This window comes from Hemibagrus wyckioides, linkage group LG02 (genome assembly GCF_019097595.1).
Source record: "Hemibagrus wyckioides isolate EC202008001 linkage group LG02, SWU_Hwy_1.0, whole genome shotgun sequence".
Classification (NCBI taxonomy): domain Eukaryota; kingdom Metazoa; phylum Chordata; class Actinopteri; order Siluriformes; family Bagridae; genus Hemibagrus; species Hemibagrus wyckioides.
The window spans coordinates 15,109,833-15,135,685 of NC_080711.1; the positions used below are offsets into that span (position 1 = coordinate 15,109,833).

Consider the following 25,853-nt stretch of genomic DNA (forward strand, 5'->3'; position numbering starts at 1 on the left):
TTTGTATTATGTAGTTTATTATTATTTGTATTGTGCTATATTTTTTATTTATTCATTTTCTTTAATAATTTTTACATAATTTATTTTCTTTTACTGTCTTTTTAATTCTCTTTCTTTCTACCTTTAGGTTAAAAACCTGCACATTAACTGTCTGTTGAACTGCTGTGACAGTTGAATTTCCCCACTGTCGGATCAATAAAGTTTTATCTTATCTTAAATTGGAGGAATCTTTAGAAATGTCAGAGGTACTTTATATCAGCTTTGTGTGGAGATCATTTTGTATTATCAGGTACATAAACCTAAAAAATAGAATTTGAACTCCACAAGCATTTGAACTCCTCACCTTGGCTCCATGCTAAAACACTCTGATGCTCTTCATCATGGACACCTCAGCAAAAGTTTTTCTCCAGAAAGTTGTCCACTGCCAACAGCTTTATTCTTCTCCAGGTTCAAGCTCAGCTTTTTGAGTTTTTTTTTTTTCATTCAGGTGTATAATTTAAATTATGCTGATTATTGGTTATTTGATTGTGTATTGTGACACTATTATGGGGACACAATTATACACACACACACACACACTGCTGGGCTACTCTCTCTCTCCTCTCTTGGCCTTTAGCACACCCCTGCCTCAACAACTATATTTAATGGCACTTTAGGAAGTTGCTTTCTTAAACAATTGTTTATGAGAAGAAAGTACTTTTACAGGTTTTGTCAGTGTTTCACAGTAAAGTGGCTGTAGTTCTAGAACAATGCTGATGTAGAATTAAGCAATATTGTTCTTTTTAACAGTACAGGTTTTTATACCATAAATGAAGGAAACTTTCTTACAATGTATAAACAGAAAGGAAATCAAAATCCTCCTGTCTATCTCTCTGAAATCTTTTCCTCCATATTCAGAGTTGATGCTACTTTGAAGAATCTTCCTCACACTGCATTAGTTCCTGGGTCTTATTAGTAAACTCATCAATAGTCCCACAGTCTAACCAATAGTCCAAGTAGCTTGTGAGATTGAATTTAAACATGTAATAGTAAAATTGCACGTTAAGATTAACCTGTTATCAGTTTATGAAGCATTACAGCAACACCAGATTATTAATTATACAGATTAACATGTTCAGACTGTTGGCTTGAATGTATTTGCTTATGACAGAAAACACCAAGGTTTCAACTGAAGGTTTATTTCTGCATTGTAATTATAGGTGAAACAAATGAAAATTGCTTATAGGGTGTTATAAGAAAGACACTTGACACATGATTGTTGAACAAAATGAAGAAAATTTATTGACTATTTTAAAGCAAACATAAATGATCATAAACTGTACATTACTAATATTTTATACCACAATGAATGCTTGAATTGAGCATTAAAAAGTGTGTATTATTGTAGTGGCTTGCATGTCAAACTTAACCTGAGACTAGTAACATATAAATTTAAAAACCTTTAACAAAGTAATTCTTATTTTATTATTTAATAAATGAAACTATGTTATTGTTAGCAAATCGTTGTGGTATAAGTAGTTGAACACACTCTAAACTAGTGGAGGGGGGTGGGGGTGAGGCTTTTAGACGGGGGTTAGGGGGTGGGAGTGCACTACTTCTGTACAACTTAATCTTAAAATCTTAATCTTAAATACTTCATATATACATATTTACAACAACATAAACATTAGCAGTAATATGCACAACCTACACATTTATAAACAGAAAACTGGTTTATTATAAATTCTATAATAAATACTAATTCATATGTCCTAAATATACAACCTACTATAGAAACAAGCCTATACATTGAACACTAACCAGACATATATAAACTAACATAATTGCTATAACTACTTTATCCTGTTTTATTATTATTATTTTACCAAAATTATGTCACAGTCATGAAAATGGTTTAATGCTAGTGATGGTGGTAAGAATCCCCTGGACACCTGCTCAAAAACGCAGAGAATTTAAAGTCATAAAGTGACCTACAGATCTTATGAATTGTGGTTTGTTTTTTTATTACGTTTTGCCCTGAATAAGTTATTTCACATTTACATTTATCCAAAAGACAAAATATTACCTGAATTTACACAAACGAACCAGTTCAAAAGTTTACATATGCTTGATTCTTAATACTGTGTGTTGTTACCTGGATCATCAACATAAAAACAGTGGTTAGTCATCCAGGTAATAACACAATATTAGAAATCAAGGGTATGTAAACATTTGAACTGGTTCATTTGTGTAAATTTAGTTTTTATTTTGTACAAAGTGTACTTGGGCTCAGACATCTACAAGGCGAGAGGAAGAAGGTTGAACGATGACCTCGTGACAACAAAACAGAAGAGAAGGTATCAAGCTGATTCTTACCATCTCACATGTTTAATCATTTACATAAATAATAGACTACTGCTAGAGTCTGGTAGTGAAATATTCACTACAAATTTAAAAACAGACTAAAGCTAAAGACTAGAGGTCAAATACTTACCACAGATACCTACCACTGATATTTACCACATGAGGAATACGGGGGTGATGAAAATGAGTTGATATATATGGGGTTGGCTCAAAGATCTCCGCTTAGTGCAGGAATCACATCAACGGATAATTGGAGGGGCCTCATGACTACCTGTGTCTCCCATTCAGGATCCACACGCCGTCTTTTATTAGAAGGGATTACTTCATCAGAAGGGACTATTTGATCGTCTTCCTCTTCATCCCTCTTCCTTATTTGCTGGCGCAGAACCTGAAAGGTCACAGTTGCTGGAACATAAGGTTGACCAGACACCATGTCGCGCAACACAACAATGGAATCGCGTGGGATCCTTGAAGGGCTTCCTAGAGGGGGTGGTGTCCTTAACGGGGATGGGTTCCTAATGGGTGGGGATGGGCTCCTTACAGGTGGGGATGGGCTCCTTATTGTTGGGGATGGGTTCCGCATGGGTGGGGATGGGTTCTGCATGGGTGGGGATGGGCTCCTTGGAGGTGATTGGCCCCATATAGGTAAAAGGACCCTCATGGGTGGGGATGGGCTCCATGAAGGTGGGGATAGGTTCCTTATGGGTGGGGTTGGGCTCCTTGGAGGTGATTGGTCCCATACAGGTAAATGGACCCTCATGGGTGGGGATGGGCTCCATGAAGGCGGGAATGGGTTCCTTATGGGTGGGGATGGGCTCCATGGAGGTGATTGGCCCAATATAGGTAAATGGACCCTCATGGGTGGGGATGGGCTCCATGAAGGTGGGGATGGGTTCCTTATAGGTGGGGATGGGCTCCGTGCAGGTAGGGATGGGTTCCTAATGGGGAATGAGCTCCTCACAGCCACCTCATTCTCATCACCTCCATCTTGAACATCCTGCTGCTGACTAGACCCTGGTTCATCATCCTCAGAGTCACTCTGCTCGCTGTTGTAGTTGAGCTCGTCTTGAGGAAGATGATCAAATGGTGTTTGTTCCCGTCGTCTCCCTGTGTCAAAAGATATAAACGATGAGAAACATCTGCACAACTCACAATAGGAAGCAGAAACCTTTAGTTTAATAACACAGCGTTTGTTTTGTACAGCAGAAAATCATTACTCAGTATGTACACAAGTTATATTACAGTAATCTTCCTATAGCTGTACATACATTCTCTGTATTTACGTTTTAGCTTCTAATGTAGACAGTCACATGACCCACTTATCTCACTGCTAACTCTGCTACAAAAAACTTTCAGATTAAACTAGATTTATGTCTAATGAGGGTTAGTTTTTACTTCATCCATTCTTACTCCGATGCTTCTCATCACTTTTGTGAACTCTGAACACTGAAAAACGATTATTTAGCCACATTAGCTATGCTAACTAGCCGCCTAGCTAATCTTCAGCTAGCTAGCTGACGTTCCTCCTCATCCGCTTGACTTTAGTAAACTTTTAGTAAACGTGCTAATTTTGTCATTTATTTGGCTTAAAGGTCCAACTTTAGCCATTTTAGCCCACTTTATGCCCACAAACTTTGGGATAATGATCATGTAAATGAACCGATTAGCCAAATAACAACGAACAGATCGCTTTTCCCCAAAACTGTTTAACCATACAAAACGATATCCCTAATCGCGTTTAGTGTTGTTTTTAACACAGTTTTACTCACTAAAGCACTTCCTACTTTACTAAAAAGGTAAAAACTCAGTAACTCACCGGTCCAGGGCTCGTATAGTCCGCTCGATCCGGGCTGAGGGTCCGCGTCCTGCCGCTGTAGCGCGTCTTCTCCTCCGAAGTTCATCCTCTCTGGTGGTGCAGAGTCGGTATAGGAGTCCAATCCCAGAAGTGTTGTAGGAATAAAGAGATATAATGGTGTAGCAGTAATTGGAGAGTAGAGTCCAAATCTTGCGACCTTCAACTCAAAACACTTTCGAATTTGAAAATAAACATTCCAAAGTTACGACGCAGTCCAGTCACGTGACGCGCGTGTCACGTGACGCGCTGTAATCTCTCACCCTCACAGATGTTATCATCAATGCTCTTATTATTAAAATAAAAAAATGATGGCAGTCTATATCTGAGTTATTCATTTATTTTATATATCATTCATTTGTGTATATATATTTATACATACATGCACACACACTATATTGCCAAAAGTTTTCGGACACCCCTCCAAATCTGAATTCACCTGTCGTTTTTCAGGGGTTGGTCCAGTGAAAGGAACTCTTAATGTTTCAGCATACCAAGACATTTTGGACAATTCCATTTCGGACAATTTCTATTCCTCTCAATTTTGTCAGATTTCTGGTATATCTTTAAAGCAAACTGAATGTAAAAAGTGTTCTCAATAATAATGAATGCCATCGATTTTCTAAAACCTTTGGAAAATCAGCTATATCATAACAATCCTAAACCTCAAAAATATTGCTCTATTTTTGTATTGGATATGAACAGGTTTGTTAACACATTGTTTATTAACACATTTGGATTTTCCACATTTTTTTTCAGAGGTAACTTCTGTTGTTTGTTTTTGTCAAAGGGAGGAAAAAATGTAAGCTCCATCTATCCAAAGTAGCATTGTTAGCCCTAAAGGCATACTTAAGGGCCCGGACAAATTCACTGTCATCACCAACTGCAATAATTTTTAGGATTTGCAAACTTTCTTTGGAGATTTGTCTTACACTTCAGCATCATAGCATCACCCCTAACAGCTATGATAAAGGAAGGATGGAAAAGGTTGAAGTGGAATCCCTCAGCAAATCAGTTATTTGAAAGTCCTTAAAAGTTTGGTCCTCAACCTAAAACACCCTGATTCTTCCATGCTCCTGCTCGTGGACATCTCAGAGACAGGGGTGAGGGTGTTCTCTCACTGCATTTTAAAGAAAAGTTACAGCCAATGGCATTTTTCTCCAGGAAGTTGTCCACTGCCAATCATCTCTTACCATCTGTCGTAAATAGGAAGTACTACAGCCATGACTGGGAAGTGATTTAGCTTCTCTCTGTAATATAATATAATATAATATAATATAATATAATATAATATAATATAATATAATATAACATGTTGTGGGTTTAATATTTTACAAACCACTCTTTAAAAAAGACAGGAACTCCCCATTCTCACAGCCATATCTTTCATCCATACTTCAACTCTCTTCCTTCATACTTTCATCCTTCTATTCTCCATCTCATCCTTCTGCATTATTGAAGTAGGTGGCCATTTGGATCCACACACACACACACACACACACACACACACATCAGGAGCGGAGTGTGTTCTGTACCGAGTTTCTAATGTAAGTCTGTGTAAAAATCATGCATTAAGTGTGCACATGTAATTTCTGCTTGTTCTTAGGAGGAGATGACCTGAAATCCTGCTGACACTTATAGACCACGGATATTCTGATCAATGGGTGTTTATCTGCACACCGTGACTCATGGAGTCATCCAACAACTTGGACATCTGTGGGTTCCCTGCTCACTCCATCTACAGGAAGTAGCTACAGAAAATACCTGACAACTGAAGACTAAAGAAAAAGAGATAACTATACCCTCTCTAAAAATATTCTTTTTCATCTATTTATTTTTGTTATTATTATTATTATTATTATTATTATTATTATTATTATTATTATTTTTATTGCTGCTTCACACTGCTTCATTCACTAACATGGGGTTAAAAATTATACTGCTCTCAGCCACTAGAGGGCGATATGATGACGTTATGATGTAGACATACATATACATGCCTTAATCCACTGTGCTGTGGATCGTTGTACAGCTGAAAGACAATAAACACAGAAAACTCTGATAACCTACAGATATCCTCAGATGTAAACGTGTGTGTGTGTGTGTGTGTATGTACAGCTCATTATCATCACAGTGATGGCTCTTCAGTGTTGATTCTTCAGTTTTGTTTAAGTGTAGAGCTTCTCAGTTGGAAATGTGAAAGTTTATTGACTATTTATTTATTATGTTTTGTACAGCAGCTTTATTATTTTTTAATCAGAGTTACTTGGGCACACCAGAGTGCAGCTAGACAGATCAGACACACTCAGAGGATGCTTTGATTTTACTGTAACTGAATGATCAAGTTCCAAGTTTCTTAAAACTGTGATGTTTTTTTGAGACCAAAGGGAAAGGGACCTGCACTTTAATGCACTGAAAGCACTAGGCAACAGATTTCTGATGTATCACTTAATCATGAACTGAGCCTGTAATAGGAACTCTAATACATCATATGTAAAATAATTGAACAAAAAATGTAGATGACCCCAAATAACCAGTGGGAGGTCTTTTAAAGAGGCTGTTGAAATGTCTGGCAAATAATAAGAGTCAGAAATATTGATCATGGTCAGGTTTTTCTCTTAGTATAGGTGTTATTAAGCATAAGGTCCTGCAAACTGTGACCCTTGAAATGAACTATGCCTCCACTACTACCCCACATCACTGAGATATCTGTTACTCTTATGCATTTCACCCAGATTTAAAGAATCATGCCTAGTTCATGTAGCTTTAATCATCTTTTCATGTATTCAGACCAAATCTTTTGAGTATTAGGAATTATAGAGCTTTACAGAGTGTGTACTAGAAACCCTTGGGGTTCTTTTTTAATTTATTTTAGCTTTATTTTTTTCATATAAAATAATTAATATAAAATAATAACCATATCAGATCAACTTGGACCAAAACTGTTTAGTTTTAATAGTTTAATATTTATTCAGATTTTGTTCATAAAATAAATGGTGTGTGTGGAGTGTGTAATGACAGAGATTTACAGTAAAAATGGGTTTTAAGTTTTGGGCCAATTTTAGTCTGACGTGTTTGCTGTCTGGTTGTTAGTAAAACCAATGGTTTCTTCCCTTTTCAAGACATTCCAAATTGTTGTATTTCCAATGCCCAATGTGTTTGCAATGGTTCTGATGGATTTTCTCTGATTGAAATTTTCCCTCTTTTCAAAGCTTCAAAATGACTCACTTTTCTCCCACAGACAGATCTCTGGTTATAATGTTGATTTATCATTTTTAACAACAAATGCAATCAGCACAGGTTAGTTCCAGAAAACCAAGAAGAGATATTCACTGTTTAAACTCTCAATCTAACAGGACACACTTGATTAATATGAAACACCTGTCTTTCACATATTCCAATATTTTTGATCCAACAAAATGTGCCATGTTCTATATTGTTAAGACATCTAGATGTAAATAAAAAGCTGAAATTCTGATCTAGCATCTCATATTCTTTTCAGCTCAAACCCAAATGTCTTTCATTTATAGCACAAACAATACCCTCTTGGCCATGTTGTTAACACATAGTGTGTGTTTGTTTGGTAAGACCTGGCACTCACCACTTTATTAGACTTGGGAGCCTCCAGAATCTCTGTGGACAAGGAAAGACACAAAGACAAAAAAAACTGTGAAGGCCATATTTGTAAAATCCAACAAGGCTGTAACAAATCTAGAGTAAAACTTTATCTATACACATATACACTACTGCTCAAAAGTTTGGGATCACTTGTATATTTCAGCTTGATTTCAGCTACAGGGGATGACACAATCAGCCAATCCATCTTGTGGGAGATGCTCCAGGAAGCATGGGGTGAAATCTCATCGGATTTTCTTGAAAAAATGACAGCTAGAATGCCCAGGCTGTAGTTCCTGCAAAAGGATTTTTTGATATTTTTGATGAAGGCAAAGCTTGAAGAAAACATTCATCATTTCCATCAAAATCATTATTTCTAACTCTGACATGTCAGCATGTCCTGTTCTTTTGCTAAATTTTCTATTTAGACTAATTTCATGTGTGTTTCTTTGGAGAACAGTAACATTTTTGAGTGACCCCAAACTTTTGAGTGGTAGTGTATATATATATGAAACACATGTATACACTGGATTCCTATAAATGGCCATAAAGAGAAGCTCACCTCGCTTAGGCACTTTAGTCGTGTCAGCTTCAGGAGTATCAGGCGATGTTGTATCTGCTCCATTCTCTACAAACTGGATCGACATTAGAATAAAAGGATAGAAGGTAAGGAAAAAAGGATAGAATAAAAGGTGCATAGTTTCCAAATATATATTTATAACCCCCACACATGCTGACACAAGACCTGGCACTCACCATTTTATTAGACTTGGGAGCCTCCAGAAATCTGTGGACAAGGAAAGACACAAAAAACGGAGGCCTTTCTGTGTGGAGTTCGCAAGTTCTCCCGGTTACTCCGGGTACTCCGGTTTCCTCCCACAGTCCAAAAACATGTACATTAGGTTGATTGGTAATTCTAAATTGCCCATAGTGTGTGTGGTTGTCTGTCTATATGTGGCCCTCTGATGGACTGGCTACCTGTCCAGGGTGTACCCCTGCCTTTCGCCCAATGTGTGCTGGGATAGGCTCCAGCAGATCCCCGTGACCCTAATTAGGAATAAGCGGGTATAGACAATGGATGGATGGATGGATGGATGGATAGACAATGAATGAATTCCTGGACGCTTTCCCCATACGCTCCAGTCCAGTAGATGGCAGTAAAGCACCTTCACTCTGACAACCGTAAAAACATCCATGAGGAAGTTACTTAAGCAAACAACTCATCAAGGTGTCGTTCATTTCTTGCCTGAACTTGTCTTTTGACAGAATCTCGCCGTTTATTTCTTCCATTAGATAATATATACTCCTTCACATGCAGAAAGTAGTTGTTAGCAAAGCTACTAAGCACTGAATGTGTACCGAGTTTCTGGCTCACACTTGAATAGCATATGCTATTTGTTTGGGTTTTTCTCAACAATTCAGGGGTTATTTATCCCATTCTGAAGCCATGAACAGAAAAAGATCGCTCATTTCTGAAAGGTTCGGTGTAAAGAAACGCAGATTTGGAGTTGACAGTCTCGTCGGAAATCCTGAACATGAAGATGCTCAAGGTGCGTTCACTACCTGATGGAGTAACGGTTTGTTTCCCAGTCTGTGTGGTGTGTTCAAGTGTAGTTGAATCCGATTAGCTGTTATGCACGACAGTTGTATTGATCATTTGTATTAATGTTTATACTTCTGTTTTTATATTTTTATGAGCAGAGGGACCTCGTGACGTCAAAGCTACCTTGCAGTACCTAATGACTCTTTTTCCAAGAAAGTTGTTTGACGACAGCCTTCCACCGATTGTCTACAAACACCAGCTGTACAGTTTACTTAGCGACAAAACGCTGGTGGACAAGCAGCTGGTAATGTTATTGCACGTCCACTAACTTTTTCTCCATTGTGAGTGTCCTTGACCACCCATATACATGTAACTTGCATGCAGAGAGCTAAACCACAATAATATCCCTTGCACTGATTTAGCAGTGTAGTGGGAAGTGTTGTGTTATAGGAGAATAATCCTCTTCTTCTTCAAGGTTCAAGGTTCTTTATTTGTCAACGCCACCATATGTGCCGACATACAGAGGAATCGAAATACCGTATCTCTTCTCTCTTATCAAGTTTTTACGTTGTCAGTGCAATATAGAACAGATTTTGTGTGAAGGTAACAGCAGTTCTTCTTCTTCTGTCTTGCACTGTTTGTTGATCTAGCACCAGGATCCTGGAGAAACGTTGTTTCATTTCACTATGCACTGCGTCTCCTATATGTAGTTGAAATGACAATAAAGCTTCTTGACTTGACTTGAGTAATCCAGGCCTGGGTGATGTGATGCACCTCGACGCCGAGCCTGGTTTATTCTTGGCATATGATCTTGCGTGTGCGTGCAGAAGCAGTGGCAACCACAGCAGCATTGTTTACATTCTCGCCTGCATATCTTATGTACAGCTTGAAGATTTACAACAGATAGTCACTCGAAAACATCCTTATCCATTCTGTTTCTAAGTCGTGGCTATTTTTTATTCTCAGTGGTGTTTATGCTCAATGACTCTGTCTCAAAACTTTCTGCCACCGTCGTGATTGTTGTCATGAGCAAATTCTGAACTCTTGTTCACTCTTGTTGTGGAGATTACATTGAAAATTCATTACTGATCTTGAAAATCTAGAAGACAGCTACACAAAACAAAGGTTTAAGTAGATTATGTGAGAGGTTTCTCAAATAGTACTTAAGAAACTGGTTAATGTTTGTACTCAGTAACAGTCTGAGCTCTTGATTCCTCAACTTTCGAATGATAGAAGACATTAGGACTTGGTTGACATTCATTTTCTTTTTTCTTTTTTTGTATTGTAGTTAATAATAATAATCCATGTCATGTTACCAAGAAAGCACAAAACCCTCAGGCCCATGGCAAAAAAAAATTACTGACATTTATAAAGTGCTGACACTCTTTACTAACAGAAAGCTTTGCCTGATCAACAAATGTTTTTAAATAACAAATTTTCTTAAACATCTATTTATTATTAGACCATGTAGTGTCTGCTATATACAAGTCTGAAGTATTTGGTTAGTGCAGATATTAGTGCTACATTGCAGATATTAGTGCTATAAGTTTTGGGATGTCTGCAGCGATAACAGCTTCAACTCTTCTGGGACGGCATTCCACAAGGTTTAGGAGTGTGTTTATGGGAACTTTTGACCATTCCTCTAGAAGTGCATTTGTGAGGTCAGGCACTGATGTTGGACGAGAAGGCCTGGCTCACAGTCTCTGCTGTAATTCATCCAAAAGGTGTTCTATCGGGTTGAGGTCAGGACTCTGTGCAGGCCAGTCAAGTTCCTTCACACCAAACTCGCTTGTCCATGTCTTTATGGACCTTGCTTTGTGCACTGGTGTGCAGTCATGTTGGAACAGGAAGGGGACATCCCCAAACTGTTCCAACAAAGTTGGGAGCATGAAATTGTCTAAAATGTCTTGGTACGCTTCACTGGAACTAAGGGGCCAAGCCCAATCCATGAAAAACAACGCCTGAATTGAATGATAACTTTTGGCAATCTATTGTTTGATGGAATACATTACATGGCCAAAAGTATGTGAACACTGGACCATCACAACCATATGTAGCCCTGCTCCAAAATGGATTCTAATCAAACAACCAACTCTGGAGTTAATTCCAGTGGTTTTGGAATAAGCACAGATGTGTGATTTGTCAGGTGTTCACACACTTTGGGCCATATTATGGGTTAGGATGAGCATATTAAATTACAGATAAAACTGCTGTCAGGGATACTCTTTTAGAAAATTGACCAACACCTTCTGACCAATCAGATTTGAGAATTCTGCAGCATTTTGATACAAGATGACCTTTGCTTGCTTTGCTTCGTTTTCACTGTTTGATCAGAACAAGTGCAGGATAGTTGTAAGTAAAGCAGAGAGCGGAACTAACCATAAGACGTCCTAGTATCCAGGAAATCAACAAACACTTGTGTTTTCTGTGTTTGCAGAATGAGATGAGGGACAAAGGAGAGCTGCTCATGTTCCAGCTGGGCTTCGACACGGACACGTTTGCCTTGGTGTTTACTGAAGACTACAGAGCTAAAGTTCTGGCAGAACAGAACGGAAAAGACACTTGCGCAACTGCCGAGAAGTTTCTAGATAAAGTGCTGCCTAGTTGCTCAGGATTGAGTTTCAGCAAGTGTCAAATGCTCACAGAGTTCCTATTCACAGATTCAGAGATAACGTAAGAAAATTTTGTAATGAATAATAATAGCAGGCTGTACCTGTACTTCCCTTTTAATTAAGGATCTCCTTTTAACAAACAGGCAGCTTGTGAAGTCAGGAGTGTTGACGGTGAGAGATGCAGGAAGCTGGTGGCTTTCAATTCCAAACTCTGGCCGATTCACCAAATACTTCATTCAGGGTAATGTGGAAAATGAACAGCACTAATAAGTTTGATGAATGTAAACACAAGAAATTCTACGAGGGTGATACCATGATTGTGTTGCTATTAAATTACATTTTTAAAACGCAGGTCAAAGTGTCCTACATAACTTATGTGCCTGTTTTAGATAAATAACTCAATAGCCTTATATCATTTCCAGAGCAACTCTTCTGCATGTCCCAGTACACTATAAATAATACTCTTACATGTTGTGCATTTGTTTTCAGGTCGTAAAGCTGTACTCGGCATGGTCAAGAAATCAAAATACCACGAAATCCTAAAGGCAGATTTGGAAAAACGTCGGACCAAATCGCAAGTCAAACTCGATATAAAGTACCTCATTCATGACATAATCGGTGCAGAACTGGTAGAATGGTAAGACTATAAGATTATACGTTTAACATTTATTTTGCATTTAGTTATTTATTATGAACATCCTAACGTCATTTCTTTCTCTATTTCTAGCATACAGACCACATCAGGGACTTTATTACGATTTGTGGACACTTGATCTTCACTCTGCGCACCAAAAGTGAATGAACTGAGAAGCTGGTGATATTTCCTTTCAAGCTTCATACAGGGAAGATATTTTGTTATTTAAGGGTGTGATGGGTAAGAAATGTGAACAGGGATATTGATGTTGAGTCACATCCAAACATGTCTACCTTTAATGTTGCAAGACTACAAATGTGTGTAATGGTCCACCTTAGGAACATTCAGATCTGCTTCCAGTGAGAAGCATTACAGTGTGTTGCCTTAAATTCAGTGGCATTTCTGTTAAGATGGTTGTAGAAATTTCTATTTAAAAAATAAATGAAAAATCTTCTCTATAGTCAACCTGATTGTCCAAATACTTGTTGCAGCAGGCCTTTTTACCAATGTTTGTATTTTGCTTAGGGATGTACATGATAAAATTAATTAGGTGGCATGATGATGCTGGTCATTTTCCTGCCTCATAGCTCCCAGGTGCCTGCTTAGATCCAGAGCCCAGGCTGATGTCAGTAGAGTTTTGTTTCTTCCCACAATTATGCTTGGTGTTTGACTTTGCATCTCTAAAAATAACTAAGTGTGAATGAGTTTGTTCCATTTAGCCCTATGGCCTGTATTCCTCCACACACTCCATTTTCAAGTGTAAAGCAGATATTGAAGACGAACTGTTGTCCAGATCGTGTCCTTATTGCATGTGTGACTTGGAGGAATCATCTTGGAACAGTTTATCTAGTCATTTGGGTATGACAAAGTATAAAAATGGATGAATCTTCAAATGTCTGTACATTGCACAGCACAGTAGATGAATGATTGTCAAACATCAACTATGAAATTTACCATCACATGTTATAGTTAACTCCATCAACTATAGAATTGACCCCAAAAGAAGCCACATTTAATTCTGCTTTATTTCTGTCACCATTTATGCAAAACAAAATGATTAGGAATATCCCTAAAAAAAAAAAAAAAAAAAACCACAGGGTTACAACATTGGCTCTAATTGTGCACACAGACTTGCGATGGCAAATGCACATTGTGTACTTGGATGTTTTGACAGTTACAGGAAGTATGCATAAACAAGCTCTGAATGTCACTAGGCATGACACTTTCATTAAGTTTAAACAAACTAGAAACATACTAGTCAGTTGACAGAGTGGACAGTTAAATGTTAGTGTACAAAGTAAAAGTTTAGTTAAAAAATATGATTAGCTATGATGGGAATACAAAGGAAAAAGGACTAAAATGGAAAAAAAAAAATATATAAGCTACTTAAATTCATCTCATGTCACAACCAACAGTAGTGTTGCCTTTTCAATGTCAGATACCAAAAAAAAATTAAAACGAAATTTTAATACAAGTTTTAAGGTTTATGATAAATGTACTCAAACCATTAAAATGACTGATAACCCTATATAGTGTTTTATTTCGTGATGAATCAAATGTGGGCATACACAATCTTTAAGACTGCAGTTGAACTTATTTAGGGAGGATATACAGACAGGGTTATACATATTAAAGGTAATTAATCGGGCATAATCATTTATCACGTAAAGAGGAGGTATAACTGTGCTCATACGAAGCACTTGAGAAACACTGAAGCTATGCTAGCACTGTTATTCAGGACTAATGTTTTACAGTATTAAATGAATGACTGTAATACAAATATGTAGCCAATGACAAGTACTGATTCGTGGTAGGCGACAGACTCTACAGAGATCATCAGTACTCTCAAATATTTCATTCCATCATGTCTAACCATGGCCTGTTCACAAAACGTCAGAAGAGAATTCCACAGAACGTTGTAGTGTATCTCGGGGTATTGTAGTGCTATTTGGCAAGACCGTTATTTCATTCCAACGATGACTTGTAAACAATGAGGGCTCTTAAAACAAATTAACTACAAGACAACTTCGTAAGGTGTTTTTTTTTTTAAAAAAATAAAAAAAAATCTTTTGAAAGGCCATATTAATTTTAATCTCAGTATGGGTGTAAGGGAAAATGGATTTGAGGTGATTGTGTCTTGTTTCTACATCTAGAGGTTATGTTCAGTTGTGTGAGGATATAAACTTGTAGTCAATGGAAAAAAAAAAAAAAAAAAGTAAAGAAACAAAAAAAAAAAAAAAAGAGAGGAAAATGGGAACAAGTGCACCGTCTCGTTCCGATCCCTCAAAATACAGCTGGGATTGTAGGCCTTGCTAACTGTCTAGAGCAGAGAGCATTTTCTCTTCCTCTTCTTCACAGGAGGTGGGCAGAGAACAGCTCGAATCGCCTCGTCAAACACTGTCTTAAGGCCGCGCTGCGTCAGGGCCGAGCACTCCAAATATTTCACAGCTCCTGATGGACGAACAGCAAGATGAGCAGGGATGTTAGTACATTAATTAAAACAGTCGAAATAGAATGATAGATGGCTAGAAGAGAAACATACTTAATAGGTGTTTTTCTGTGGTTCCTAGCACAGTTAAAGCCTACAACGTTATGCTCATATGACCTACTAATGTTTAGGCACAGTTTGTGTCTACAAACCAAACAAGCACTTCTAATTCATTTCTCTCTCATTCATTCACTTCATTTTAATACAGTGTGCATGTACTGCACACATTTTAAGTGTGACCACAGAGACAGCTTATTGAATATAATTTCTACAGCCGTCCCCCAGCAACATTACTTTACAGATGCTTTGAAATCTTAGCCTGCAGAAACAGAGTAATTAGGGGACTTTTTTTTTTGTTTCCTGTTTTGTATACAAGGAGACTTTCATACAGAGGTTTTGTATTAAAATTCAAACTTTACATTTGAAACCACCTGCTTTTTGTTTTTAAGTGATCCATCAGCACCATGAAATTATCCTGTTTTTAGACTTAATTATAATGCCAGGAATATTTCAAACCCATATCACTCAAAGTGAAACACAGTAACCTGACACTGTACACATACCAATCTCTTTAGCCATGGCCAGGCCCTGAGGGTAGGTGATGGGAGTAAGTTTCTTCTCCTTCAGCTTCTCAATGGTGTCCTTGTCATCTCTCAGATCAAGCTTGGTTCCCACCAGGATGATTGGAGTGTTGGGGCAGTGATGTCTCACCTCTGGGTACCACTGTACAGAGTAAAACATATCCAGCCGTGAATGTGTGTTTGTGGGCACAGCAACATTAAATAAATAAATAAATGGCTAGCAACTGGTCTCACCTTTGCACGGACATTTTCAAAAGAGGCAGGACTCACGAGGGAAAAGCAGATCAGAAACACGTCCTAGAATTAAAAAAAGAAATGCACTGTAATGTACATTTTGTAATACAAGAGCACACAGATCAGATTCGTCCTAAATAAGCCACAAAAGCATGTCTATGTGGAGAATTTAAAAAGGTCTTACTGTCTGGGGGTAGGAGAGAGGACGGAGCCTGTCGTAGTCTTCCTGTCCTGCTGTGTCCCATAAACCCAGATTGACTGGTTTACCATCCACCATCACATTCGCAGAGTAATTATCAAATCTGCCAAATAAAACACCAGGAGAAAAAGTCTTTACTGGAAAGTGTGTGCTTCTTAGAAATATGTGCACCTGAGGCCACAGTGAGTAATGAGATTATTCCTGGAAACAAAAGCACAATTTCAATGTTCAAATCTTTGTGGTATACATTGTTTATTGCGCAATTACAACATAGTTATTATATGCAAAATGGTGAGATTTATTTTAATAGCAATGTGCACAAGTTCTACAAATTGCAGAAGATAACTTCTATGGTCACAGCAAAGCCTCTGAACTCATTTCACTAAAAAATTCCACTGTCTCTCGCCTCAAACTATGGAAATATCTGTTTATTAGTACAGCATTAATGTTTTATTTAACCTGTTCGTGAGAATTTTCCAACATTAAAAATGAACATTTAAGCATAAGCAAACATGAACTACAACATTACACTAAAAGTAGCGTGAACAAACTGTCCAACACTTAATTCATCTGCTAATTTTTTCATTTTGATAAACAAAAAGTGTGTGCAGTGGGTACTCACACTGTAGGGATGTACTCTCCAGGGAATGCATTGGTGGTGTAGCTGATCAGCAGGCATGTTTTACCAACAGCCCTAAAATAGAGGAATAGAAATAAAGGTCACCTTATCACAGCTTCTTTTTATAAATCCCTTTACAAACAACTTAAGCTTGTATGCAAATTGAGCTTTTTCTTGAGGACCAAACATTTGCATTAAATGAAATAAGATTAGAAAACATGTGACAAGCAAGAGTGCTGTTCTTCTGAATATCAGAATGGCTGTGATTTGGCCGTAGTGAATATAGTATAGCTGTATGACAGAGTGAGATATTGCTTTTGTACAAACAGTTCTATAATAAACAAGAAAATAATATATTTAGTAAGTGACATTTCAGAAACTAAGTTTTGTCTGCGCCATTAGCAGAAACGGGTCACAAAGAAGCCACACTTCCTTTATAGCACACAGCCTGGATACCACACATTCCCATTAATGGTTTCCCTGGTAGAACTGGTGCCCTTTCTTTTTCAACTGATGAGCCTTCATATTTTAAATCAACAGTTACAAATCCTGAGAAGCCATGTCCACTGATTAGCAAATACTAACTTTCAAACTAGGAAGTAGACTGCAACATGGTGACAAACAAGTAGCATGATTCATACAGTTAAATGTCCCAGTGCTGTTACAGGAAATGCAGGCACTCTTGGAACGCCACAACCAAATCCAACCAAATCAGATTAGCGAACCAAAGCTAACTGCTGCATCATGCGCCAACATTCTGGTTTGGAAAGAAAAAAAAAAAAGAAAGAAAAAGATTTGGTTGCACTGCTCACTAAAAAATACTTGTGACCTCTCCTCTGCTAACTTGCATGGCTACACTGCTACTCTCCAACCCCCCTCTAAATAAATAAATAAATCTGGGATGAAAAGGTTGAAAAAAGGTCAATGGACAGTTTCAACGACAACAAAACACACCTCTTGGAGTCTTTATAATCGATAGATTAATTAATGTCTTGGAGTTTGAGACAGTTTACAGTCATGTAGTGTTAACAAGGCAAGTGAAGTAAACCGAAGCCATTTTCTCCACTTAATGGTCTGCTTTTTTTTGTCAGGAGGGCCATGTTAATTTCTATCGAATCCTTTGCGATCCAGAGCACTACTGTGAATGACTGCACTTAGTGTTAACTCTAGAACTCATGTATTTTTAAATATTTTTTACTCCACACATAAAACATTGATTAAAAACTAGAATCTCTGTATGACAAATGCTTTTGTAAATGGTTTAAACGAGGGTGCCTCAAATTAGCAAATTGTACCCTTCCTTTACCACCAAACGACAGCAAACTCCTGGAGAAAAATGACCATTATTTTTCACAGCAATTCTGTGTAATGGGATTACAGGAATTACCAACATGATACAATTTTAATGATGACAGGTAACCAAGCCAGTGTGGTTAGTCATAAACTCAATCTGTGTATCTAACCCATGTTGCTTAGTGACACTCAGAAGAGATCATGTTAAATATTTTAAATAGGTTATTATAACAGGGAAGCCCATTTCTGTTTTTAATCATTGTTTTGAATGAAAAGTCTACCCTGAATGACTTGCATAACAATAATTATAATGTGCACTCATTGTCCACTTTATTAGGAACACCTACACATTCATGCAGTTACCTAAATCAGCCAATCATGTCAAAGCAGCACATGGGGGGGGGGATCATGTAGGTACAGGTGAAGAGCTTCAGTTAATATTTCACATCAAACATCAGAATTAAGAAAAACTGAGATCTCTGAATCTCACACAAACATTGAACCTTGTTTGCCTAAAACAGCAAAAATAAATAAATAAATAAAAATGAGGCTTTCATGGGCACAGGCTCATCCAAACTGGACTGATGAAGGTGAAAAAATAAATAAATCACCTATTTCCAGTCTTGGGCTGTTCAGTTTGGGTGAATCTGTGCTCATTAAAACCTCAGATTTGTGTTTTTTAGCTGACGAGTACAATCCGATGTGATCTTCTGCTGTTGAAGTTCATGCACCTCAAGGTTTGATGTTCTGTGCATGCTGAGATGCTTTTCTGCACACCACAGTTGTAAAGAGTGCTTATCTGAGTTACTATCAACTTCGTGTCTTCACTCACAGGAATAAGAAAAATACAGCATCAATCTACAAATCAGCAACATCAGTGGGAATCATTAACCCTTTCAACACCAGCATATTCTTTGTGTTTCAAGGTGAAGATTTCCTTTCCTTAAATCGCCTGTCATCCAGTAAATGTTTATGGAGTCTGAGAAATGCAGAAGAGTTTACAGTCCAGCGTATAAAGTGCAAGTGTGTGAGATCGGACACAACGGGATAAGTACAACAGGAGATCAAGGCTCTCACGCGCTGGGTCCCCCCCCCCCAGGATGAACAGGGCCACGCCCACTTCTCACTTTCAAACTTAAGGCAAACGCAGAAAGGAAACAATGACTTCCTAGAAACCAAAACGGAGGTGAAACGTGTTAATACAAAACATTAGCCTTGATACATCTTGGGTTTCGTCTCCGGTTACACAGACTCCATAAACAGGGTGTTAGTTTATTACACTTGGACCAGAACAGGAAATAATACGTCACTCCATCTCCTTACGGTTTAAAGGTAACTGATCGGCAGTTACGTCACTATCCCGCGTCCATAAATAAAATGTTTGTGACGATTACTATTTTTTTTTTACAATGTTAAGTATGACCTTAGTGTCATTTTACTAACCACATCTAGCTTCAAAAAACAACTTATTTTCGACTTGACCATTAAAATCTATTACATTAATCGATAGTTCTCACTTAAAAAAAAATCAGTAATATAGTGTGTATGTGTGTGTGTGTGTAAGAGAGAGAGGTACAGAATGAACAGCTTTGTGTTACCTTGGTGATCTTATTAATTCGAATAGCTCCTGCATCCTAAGGAGTAAACTGTTAGCTTAGCTCCGTCTCGGAGTTTTACACACGGCCTCATGAGATTTCTCGGATTATAGCAATCAACCGTAGGGATAAAATTATACAAAACTACGAAAACAGAAGCTTACCCATCTCCAACCACGACACACTTTATGGCCTGCATTGGTCCTCGATGTCCTCAGGCGTTTTCTCTCCTTTTGCGTGGCTTTACTAGCTAGCTTAGTGGCTAATTACTTGATAGCTCCCGTGCAACTCGGTAACAATTGGCCAGACAATCCCAGCCTTTACAAGTCCCTCAAAATATCTATCGAAATTAAAGTTAATAATGTGTCTAGTCGTTCGAAACCGATTACTATTACATATATCAAGTATACTTTTCACGTCCTTCGAACATTCCACCGTTGGGCGAACAGCAGACTCTACAGAGTAACAGAAAAGTTTGTAGCCACCACCCAAAGGAACAGGCTTCATAAATGCACAATCCCGTTTCCGGTTTAGCTCCAGTTATTCAAAAATAAAAGTCCTCCCTCATACAGCACCCTATTGGAATTACGCTTGCAGACTTTTAATTTGTCTTCGACTACATTTGTTCAACAGCTGTTTCAACTGATCAGATAACAACTGCACGTTTTACAAGAAATTAGGCCAAATGTTTTACAAGGCAAACATGCAAAAGGGATATAAGTATGTAATAAAAAATCAAACACCCAAAACTCCTTCCATAAACTCCTTAAAGAAACCTTACTCACAAACATATTTACTTTTTTTTTGTTAAATAAGAATCCGTTTATTATAAGTCTAAGATTATATAGAGCGATTGGCACACAAATCCCAATGAAATAGCTGTTATTATAGAACCAGTAACGTATTAGAACAAGCTCGTCTATATAAATAAACGTGATTTGTATTACAGCTAGACCTACTATGCTGTTATAGAAAACCTTAACTAAATCAGACTTAGGAAATTGGTCAGCTTCGCTCTGCTGACTAATTAAGCAATATAACAGAACTGTAGTAGTGAATATCAGCTGTAATATAGTAATATACGTAATCACACACAAACACGACTGAGAGATTCATTTATAAAACAGTCCAATAAACAATTTATGAATTAACATTTCAGATAAGTCACCCCCCCCCCGCGCCCCAAAAAAGTCCCGGCTTAATAATGTTATGTTGCCTGCAATAAGTGTAATTAAAGTGTCAGTGTAAATAACTATTGTTAGAATAGGAATTTTATTTATTTAACACAGATAAGAGAAGTCATACAAACATATGTTGTGAAGTGAAGTGCTGCTATACTAAACATCTCTCTCTCTCTCTCTCTCTCTCTCTCTCTCTCTCTCTCTATCTATCTCTCAAGTCATGTTCAGAACCATTCGTCATGTAGGTTATGTTGGTTTTATAGGTACCAACCAGCATAATCAGCCTTTACGGTAACCGGAAGTGCGTCTCAGGATATCTGCTCCGGGTCGAGAAGATAAGGTTAGAGTTGCAGGGAGGGTGGAGTATGAGTTCACTAAGATACCGGATAGTGTTTTGAGATTGAAACGAGTGCGTAAAACATGCTCACGTAATTCAGGACCCCGAGCCGGTGAAGGAGGTGGGCATATTTGGAGCAGCGCGCGCTAAACGGCGGCTTATGGCGGGACTGTCGTACTTGGTGCTCCGCTTCTCGGGATCCGCTGGTCGGACCTACGGCGTGTTTTCTAAAGGACTAACCAGGACTTTGTTGATCTTTTTTAATTTGGCGTGGCGTCTCCGCATCCGATTCCCGTATCTCTACCTCATCGCTTCCATGATGTTTAACGTGCGCTTACAGGTAATAATAATAATAATAATAATAATATGAATTTTGGTTAAATGCAAGCCGACAGTCTCATACTAAGCCAGAGTGAATTCTTTATTAATATTTACATCAAATGAACATCTCAGCTCCTGTGTAACTAGAATATCTATTTCTATTTCAGTTATCTGTTACATATAATAATAATAATGATGATAATAATGATAATAATAACTCCAAGGGGCATATGCATATATGGCAGGACTAGATCAGTTTTTCAATCTAAGTTTCTAATGATCAGGGGGTTCACATTCAAATGTCCAAATTCCAGAGAGTTCAAATTCCACAGCTGGGTCCTTAAGCCAAACCTTTCATAGCAAAATAATCCCTTAGCTGTCAAAGAAAATCCACAGGCTCCTCAACACACACTTATTTTATATGCACATTAGTTTCATTCATTTATCCTCAGCAGTCATTTTATCTTGGTCAGGGTCACAGTGGATCTGAAGCTTATACTGGGAATATTGGGCGTAAGGCAGGGATACACCCTGGAATCTGATATCAGGGTGTCATTCGGACATATTTACACACTTACTCATAACTAGAGGCAATCATAGCCAATCCCTCTACTAGCATGTTATCTTAGAGGAAACCAGAGAATCTGAAAGAAACCCCAGAAAGAAAGAAACAGAAATGAGGAGAAAATGTGAAACACCACACAAACCTGTGCTGAGAAGCGACACTGCCCACCATGTCGCTTTAAATATTTTAAAATAGACAATAATATTTTGTCTTTATTAGAGCCAATAGCTCTTTGTATTCACAATCGTTTCTCAAACAGAACGTCATTAGGCTCCAAGTTGACTATATTTTTAGCTTGTTCTCAAATTCTGATATTTGCCTTAAACCCACCTTAAATTCAAAGGGGCCAGTCAAATAAGCTAATAACTATAAGAACACAATAATAACTATAAATCATTTGCACAATGGTGTGCTGTGATTTGCACTGCTATATCTAAATTAAAAAGGAATGCACTACATTGGTTATGCTTTGCGAAGCTCTGGGGCCATCAGACTCTACTTTGTGCACCATGACCTTAAGCAAAGGCTCTTAACCTTCAGCCTTCTTAACCTTTTGATTAAAAAAAAAAAATTGCCAAATTAATTTTTATTGTGGAATGCACAGTGGCTTAGCAGTTAACACATTTCCATCACATCTCTTCGGTTGGAGGCCAGATTCTTGCCTCGTTCTTGCCTTGTTTGTGTGCACCCTGTGTATCCTCTGGGTATTACAGGTTCCTCCACCAGGCACATATTGATTGGCTTTTCGAAACTGCCTGTAGGGTGTGAGTGCGTTTGTGCTCTGTGCTGGTTTGGCACCACCTTCACCTTGTGCCCCAAGTGCCCTGGGATAGGCTTCAGGTTCCTCACAAGCCTGTGTAGAATAAGCTGTACAGAAAACAAATGGAATATGTCCTGTAAATGCTCACTGCAGCCCTGCTATTTTATATTGTAAATAAGTACATTCTCTTTCAATACTATTGAAATACCACATTATGTTGCCTTCACGTGTTTGAAGACACAGTATTTTGACTGTATATGATTGGGAACTCAAAATGAACTAAATTAAACAAACATCATACAATACCTTTGCTATTTGGGTATCTTCTTAAAGGAAACTAGCAAACTTGACTTTGGTGCCTTAGTGCTATAGCATATCAGTTTTCCCTTTTTGTCGTGTGCAGGTCCACATTGAGATCCATTAAGTTCCTTTCACAAACTTATGTTAACTGATTGTCAACACCTCTGGACCGGAAGGCTCATATGCTGCTGCTTCAGAAGTCAGCCGAGGCCAAAGGAACTCCAGAACTGGAAGAACTATGGATACGCACACGAAGACGAAGCTGAAAACCTGCCCAAAGGATAGTGTGCAGAAAATATCTATGATTACTCCAAAAAACAAATTGGGAACTTTATGGGATATTACAGTTGGTCATCTCAGACAGTGGCTCGCTGCCGTGGCTTTGGAATGGAAATCTTTTGGGTGTGTTTTGTGCGATAAGGTAAATGTTTCAGGGAGATGCAATTTTTGGCTCACTTGTAACAATTACAAAAGTGACCAATTTTGGTTTGGGGAAATTTTTATCGCCTTTTTTTAATAGGTCCACTACACCTCTGAGATGAGTTTGCCTTTTAATTCTAGAGGCGTGATCATTGTTGCAAGATGCACACACTCTCACAACACTCAGATTGTAAAAGGTCAGGGGAGTTTTTGTCGATTTGTTTATGTAGCACTTGACTGATCTCGCACTTTCTCTGCATGCCATTTAATGTGCTGATTACAGACTGTAATGAAGTCTACTTGTTTACCACTTAGTTTATAATGGAGCCTCTCATGGGACATAGTTTTTACATGTATATAATATAAGGTAACATCAGAGTTCGGGGTTGTTTGTTTCCCCCCCCACCCCATCACACATGCCATTTTTTATAGCTGAAATCCTGCAGTAGTCTATAATTTACACAATTTGAGAAACACAATTACAAAAATACCAAGGGATATATTATTTTAAAAAAAAAAGAAAAAGAGCGAGTCTAGATTGGATTATGGTGTAAAAGCATGTCAAGTTTTAATTGTGGATGCTGAAGATGATTCAGGCAATAGGGCAGCATGATAAAACCTTTGGTTTTGTACCTCATGTTGATGAGGTAGCTGTTTGTGATGAGTAGTGCTCTGGTGTTTATTAACTGTTTTCCCTATTTCTAATGGTTTTAAAGAATGCCACAAAACAATAATCCCATCATTTTGTCTGATGGGCTCCACTTATTACACTGTTTTATTTTCTGTAAATTGCAGTCTTGCCTCCTGCCTGCAAGTCAATTCAGCTGTTTATAGACAACAGGAAATGGTACTTTGAGATGTCTTCAAACTTAAATATCTTATGGATTTTCTTGTTTATCTTTTGTCAGTGCATATTTTAAATGTGCAGTTAATTCGAACAGCAACCATAAGTCATGTCAAAACTTGAAACAATAAAAGAATGAAGAATGAGCTTTGTTTGCCCTGTTTTTTTAATTCTTAATTCTGATTGGCTGAATAGGCTGGTTGATTGACAGAAGTGTTGATTCCTTTTAGTGGTAGTGTTGATCAGGTTTGTATAACAGCAGCTGATTCAAACTTGTTCATATTAGTGCTTTTGTGTAATACTTTATTGTGAAATAACTTCTTCACATGAGAACTTTATTGGTAATAACTTGTTTGGCAGGCAAACCTTACACATAATCAGACTTATCAAATGTAATACCTGAAATGGTGAAGTTTTCTGTCAGGTGATTCTCACAGAATTTTCCCACCGTGTTTATTTTTCATTTTATTTTGGAAGGAGTCTCCAGTGTTAGCTAGAGAAGATGACGGTCCTCTCCCAGTGGTAAAGCTTTAGGTTTTCTGACATGGAAACATTTTCTTTGTGCTCTGCTCTAAATATGGTAACAGAACATGCTGCATTTTTATGCCTTATTAACTTTGAAAGAAGTTCCTAGTAAGGGAACAACAGTTTCTGGCTGTTATGATAACGGGGACTCATTTGCTTCATTCCACGTCAGTAAATGAGACTCATAATGGATAAGAAAAAAATGTACGTGAAATAAATCAAAACTTGTAATTATTGTCTATTAATGTCATGTAAGAGAAATAAAACACTAGGACATGCTGTTATTGTTTCAATAATCCTCTTACCGCTATGCCATTTATTATTTTCCTATTAAAAAAGCAAAACACCATGTCATGTTTTATACCTTATATAATGTGAAATGTAGTGGATATTTGCACTGTTTGAGTTGACTGTTTAAGCAATGATGTCCTTCAGTGGGGAAATAGAGAAGAAGTCCAGATCTAATTTGAAGCCATAAATCCAGCCTGTTTTGTATTTTGCATGAACAAATAAAAAGTGAAACAGTGAAAACTTCTGGTTTTTGGCCACAGAGGGGCAGCACGTGCACACGGTATGAGGAACAACACAGTCAAGAACATTGAGCTGTATCAGTAAATCAGAGACACTTGGTTCAGAGTCACACTGCTTTCCAAAGAAGGATGGATGGACAGAGGCAGAGATTCAATTTAGCATTTCTTTAGAGAGAAATGCTTTCTTTTTAAAATTGTAAAATGAATTCCCTCAATCGAGGCTGATTTAATCGTTAAAATGTCTTCATGTTGCTAGTTTAAAGGCTTTGCTGTATTATGTACCTTATAAAAGAAGTAGAAAATATTCTCTCTGAGACATGAATGTCTGTCATACGCTGTTTAAGCATAACATTTATTTCGTGAATAAAAAAAAAATCTATGTTTCATTTGAGACACCTCAGAATTGATAGATTGAACATGTTTCTTTTTGGGAGTCTAAATAAATAATTTAGTAAGTAAGTA

At 37.7% G+C, this 25,853-nt stretch overlaps 4 protein-coding genes across 4 annotated transcripts; 2 read left to right on the plus strand and 2 right to left on the minus strand.

Annotated features, from left to right (window-relative positions):
* Positions 1 to 1,270: 1,270 nt before the first annotated feature.
* On the minus strand, positions 1,271 to 4,420 carry LOC131367402 (uncharacterized). The gene is made up of 2 exons (XM_058412803.1): positions 4,160 to 4,420; positions 1,271 to 3,450 (listed from the first exon to the last, which is right to left on the minus strand). Exons 1-2 carry the CDS (start codon positions 4,242 to 4,244, stop codon positions 2,552 to 2,554), a joined length of 984 nt encoding a protein of 327 aa, XP_058268786.1. The 5' UTR covers positions 4,245 to 4,420; the 3' UTR covers positions 1,271 to 2,551.
* Positions 4,421 to 8,998: 4,578 nt separating this feature from the next.
* Positions 8,999 to 14,840, plus strand: stk19 (serine/threonine kinase 19). Its single transcript, XM_058412816.1, has 6 exons — positions 8,999 to 9,360; positions 9,512 to 9,657; positions 11,791 to 12,026; positions 12,109 to 12,206; positions 12,455 to 12,602; positions 12,693 to 14,840. Exons 1-6 carry the CDS (start codon positions 9,258 to 9,260, stop codon positions 12,736 to 12,738), a joined length of 777 nt encoding a protein of 258 aa, XP_058268799.1. The 5' UTR covers positions 8,999 to 9,257; the 3' UTR covers positions 12,739 to 14,840.
* rac1b (Rac family small GTPase 1b) lies at positions 13,607 to 20,124 on the minus strand. The gene is made up of 6 exons (XM_058412819.1): positions 19,773 to 20,124; positions 16,724 to 16,795; positions 16,087 to 16,204; positions 15,903 to 15,965; positions 15,651 to 15,810; positions 13,607 to 15,050 (listed from the first exon to the last, which is right to left on the minus strand). Exons 1-6 carry the CDS (start codon positions 19,805 to 19,807, stop codon positions 14,920 to 14,922), a joined length of 579 nt encoding a protein of 192 aa, XP_058268802.1. The 5' UTR covers positions 19,808 to 20,124; the 3' UTR covers positions 13,607 to 14,919.
* A 965-nt stretch (positions 20,125 to 21,089) lies between these two features.
* Positions 21,090 to 24,017, plus strand: LOC131367482 (small integral membrane protein 10-like protein 2A). Its single transcript, XM_058412820.1, has 2 exons — positions 21,090 to 21,466; positions 23,176 to 24,017. The coding sequence occupies exons 1-2, from the start codon at positions 21,287 to 21,289 to the stop codon at positions 23,194 to 23,196; spliced, it is 201 nt and encodes a 66-aa protein (XP_058268803.1). The 5' UTR covers positions 21,090 to 21,286; the 3' UTR covers positions 23,197 to 24,017.
* Positions 24,018 to 25,853: the final 1,836 nt, after the last annotated feature.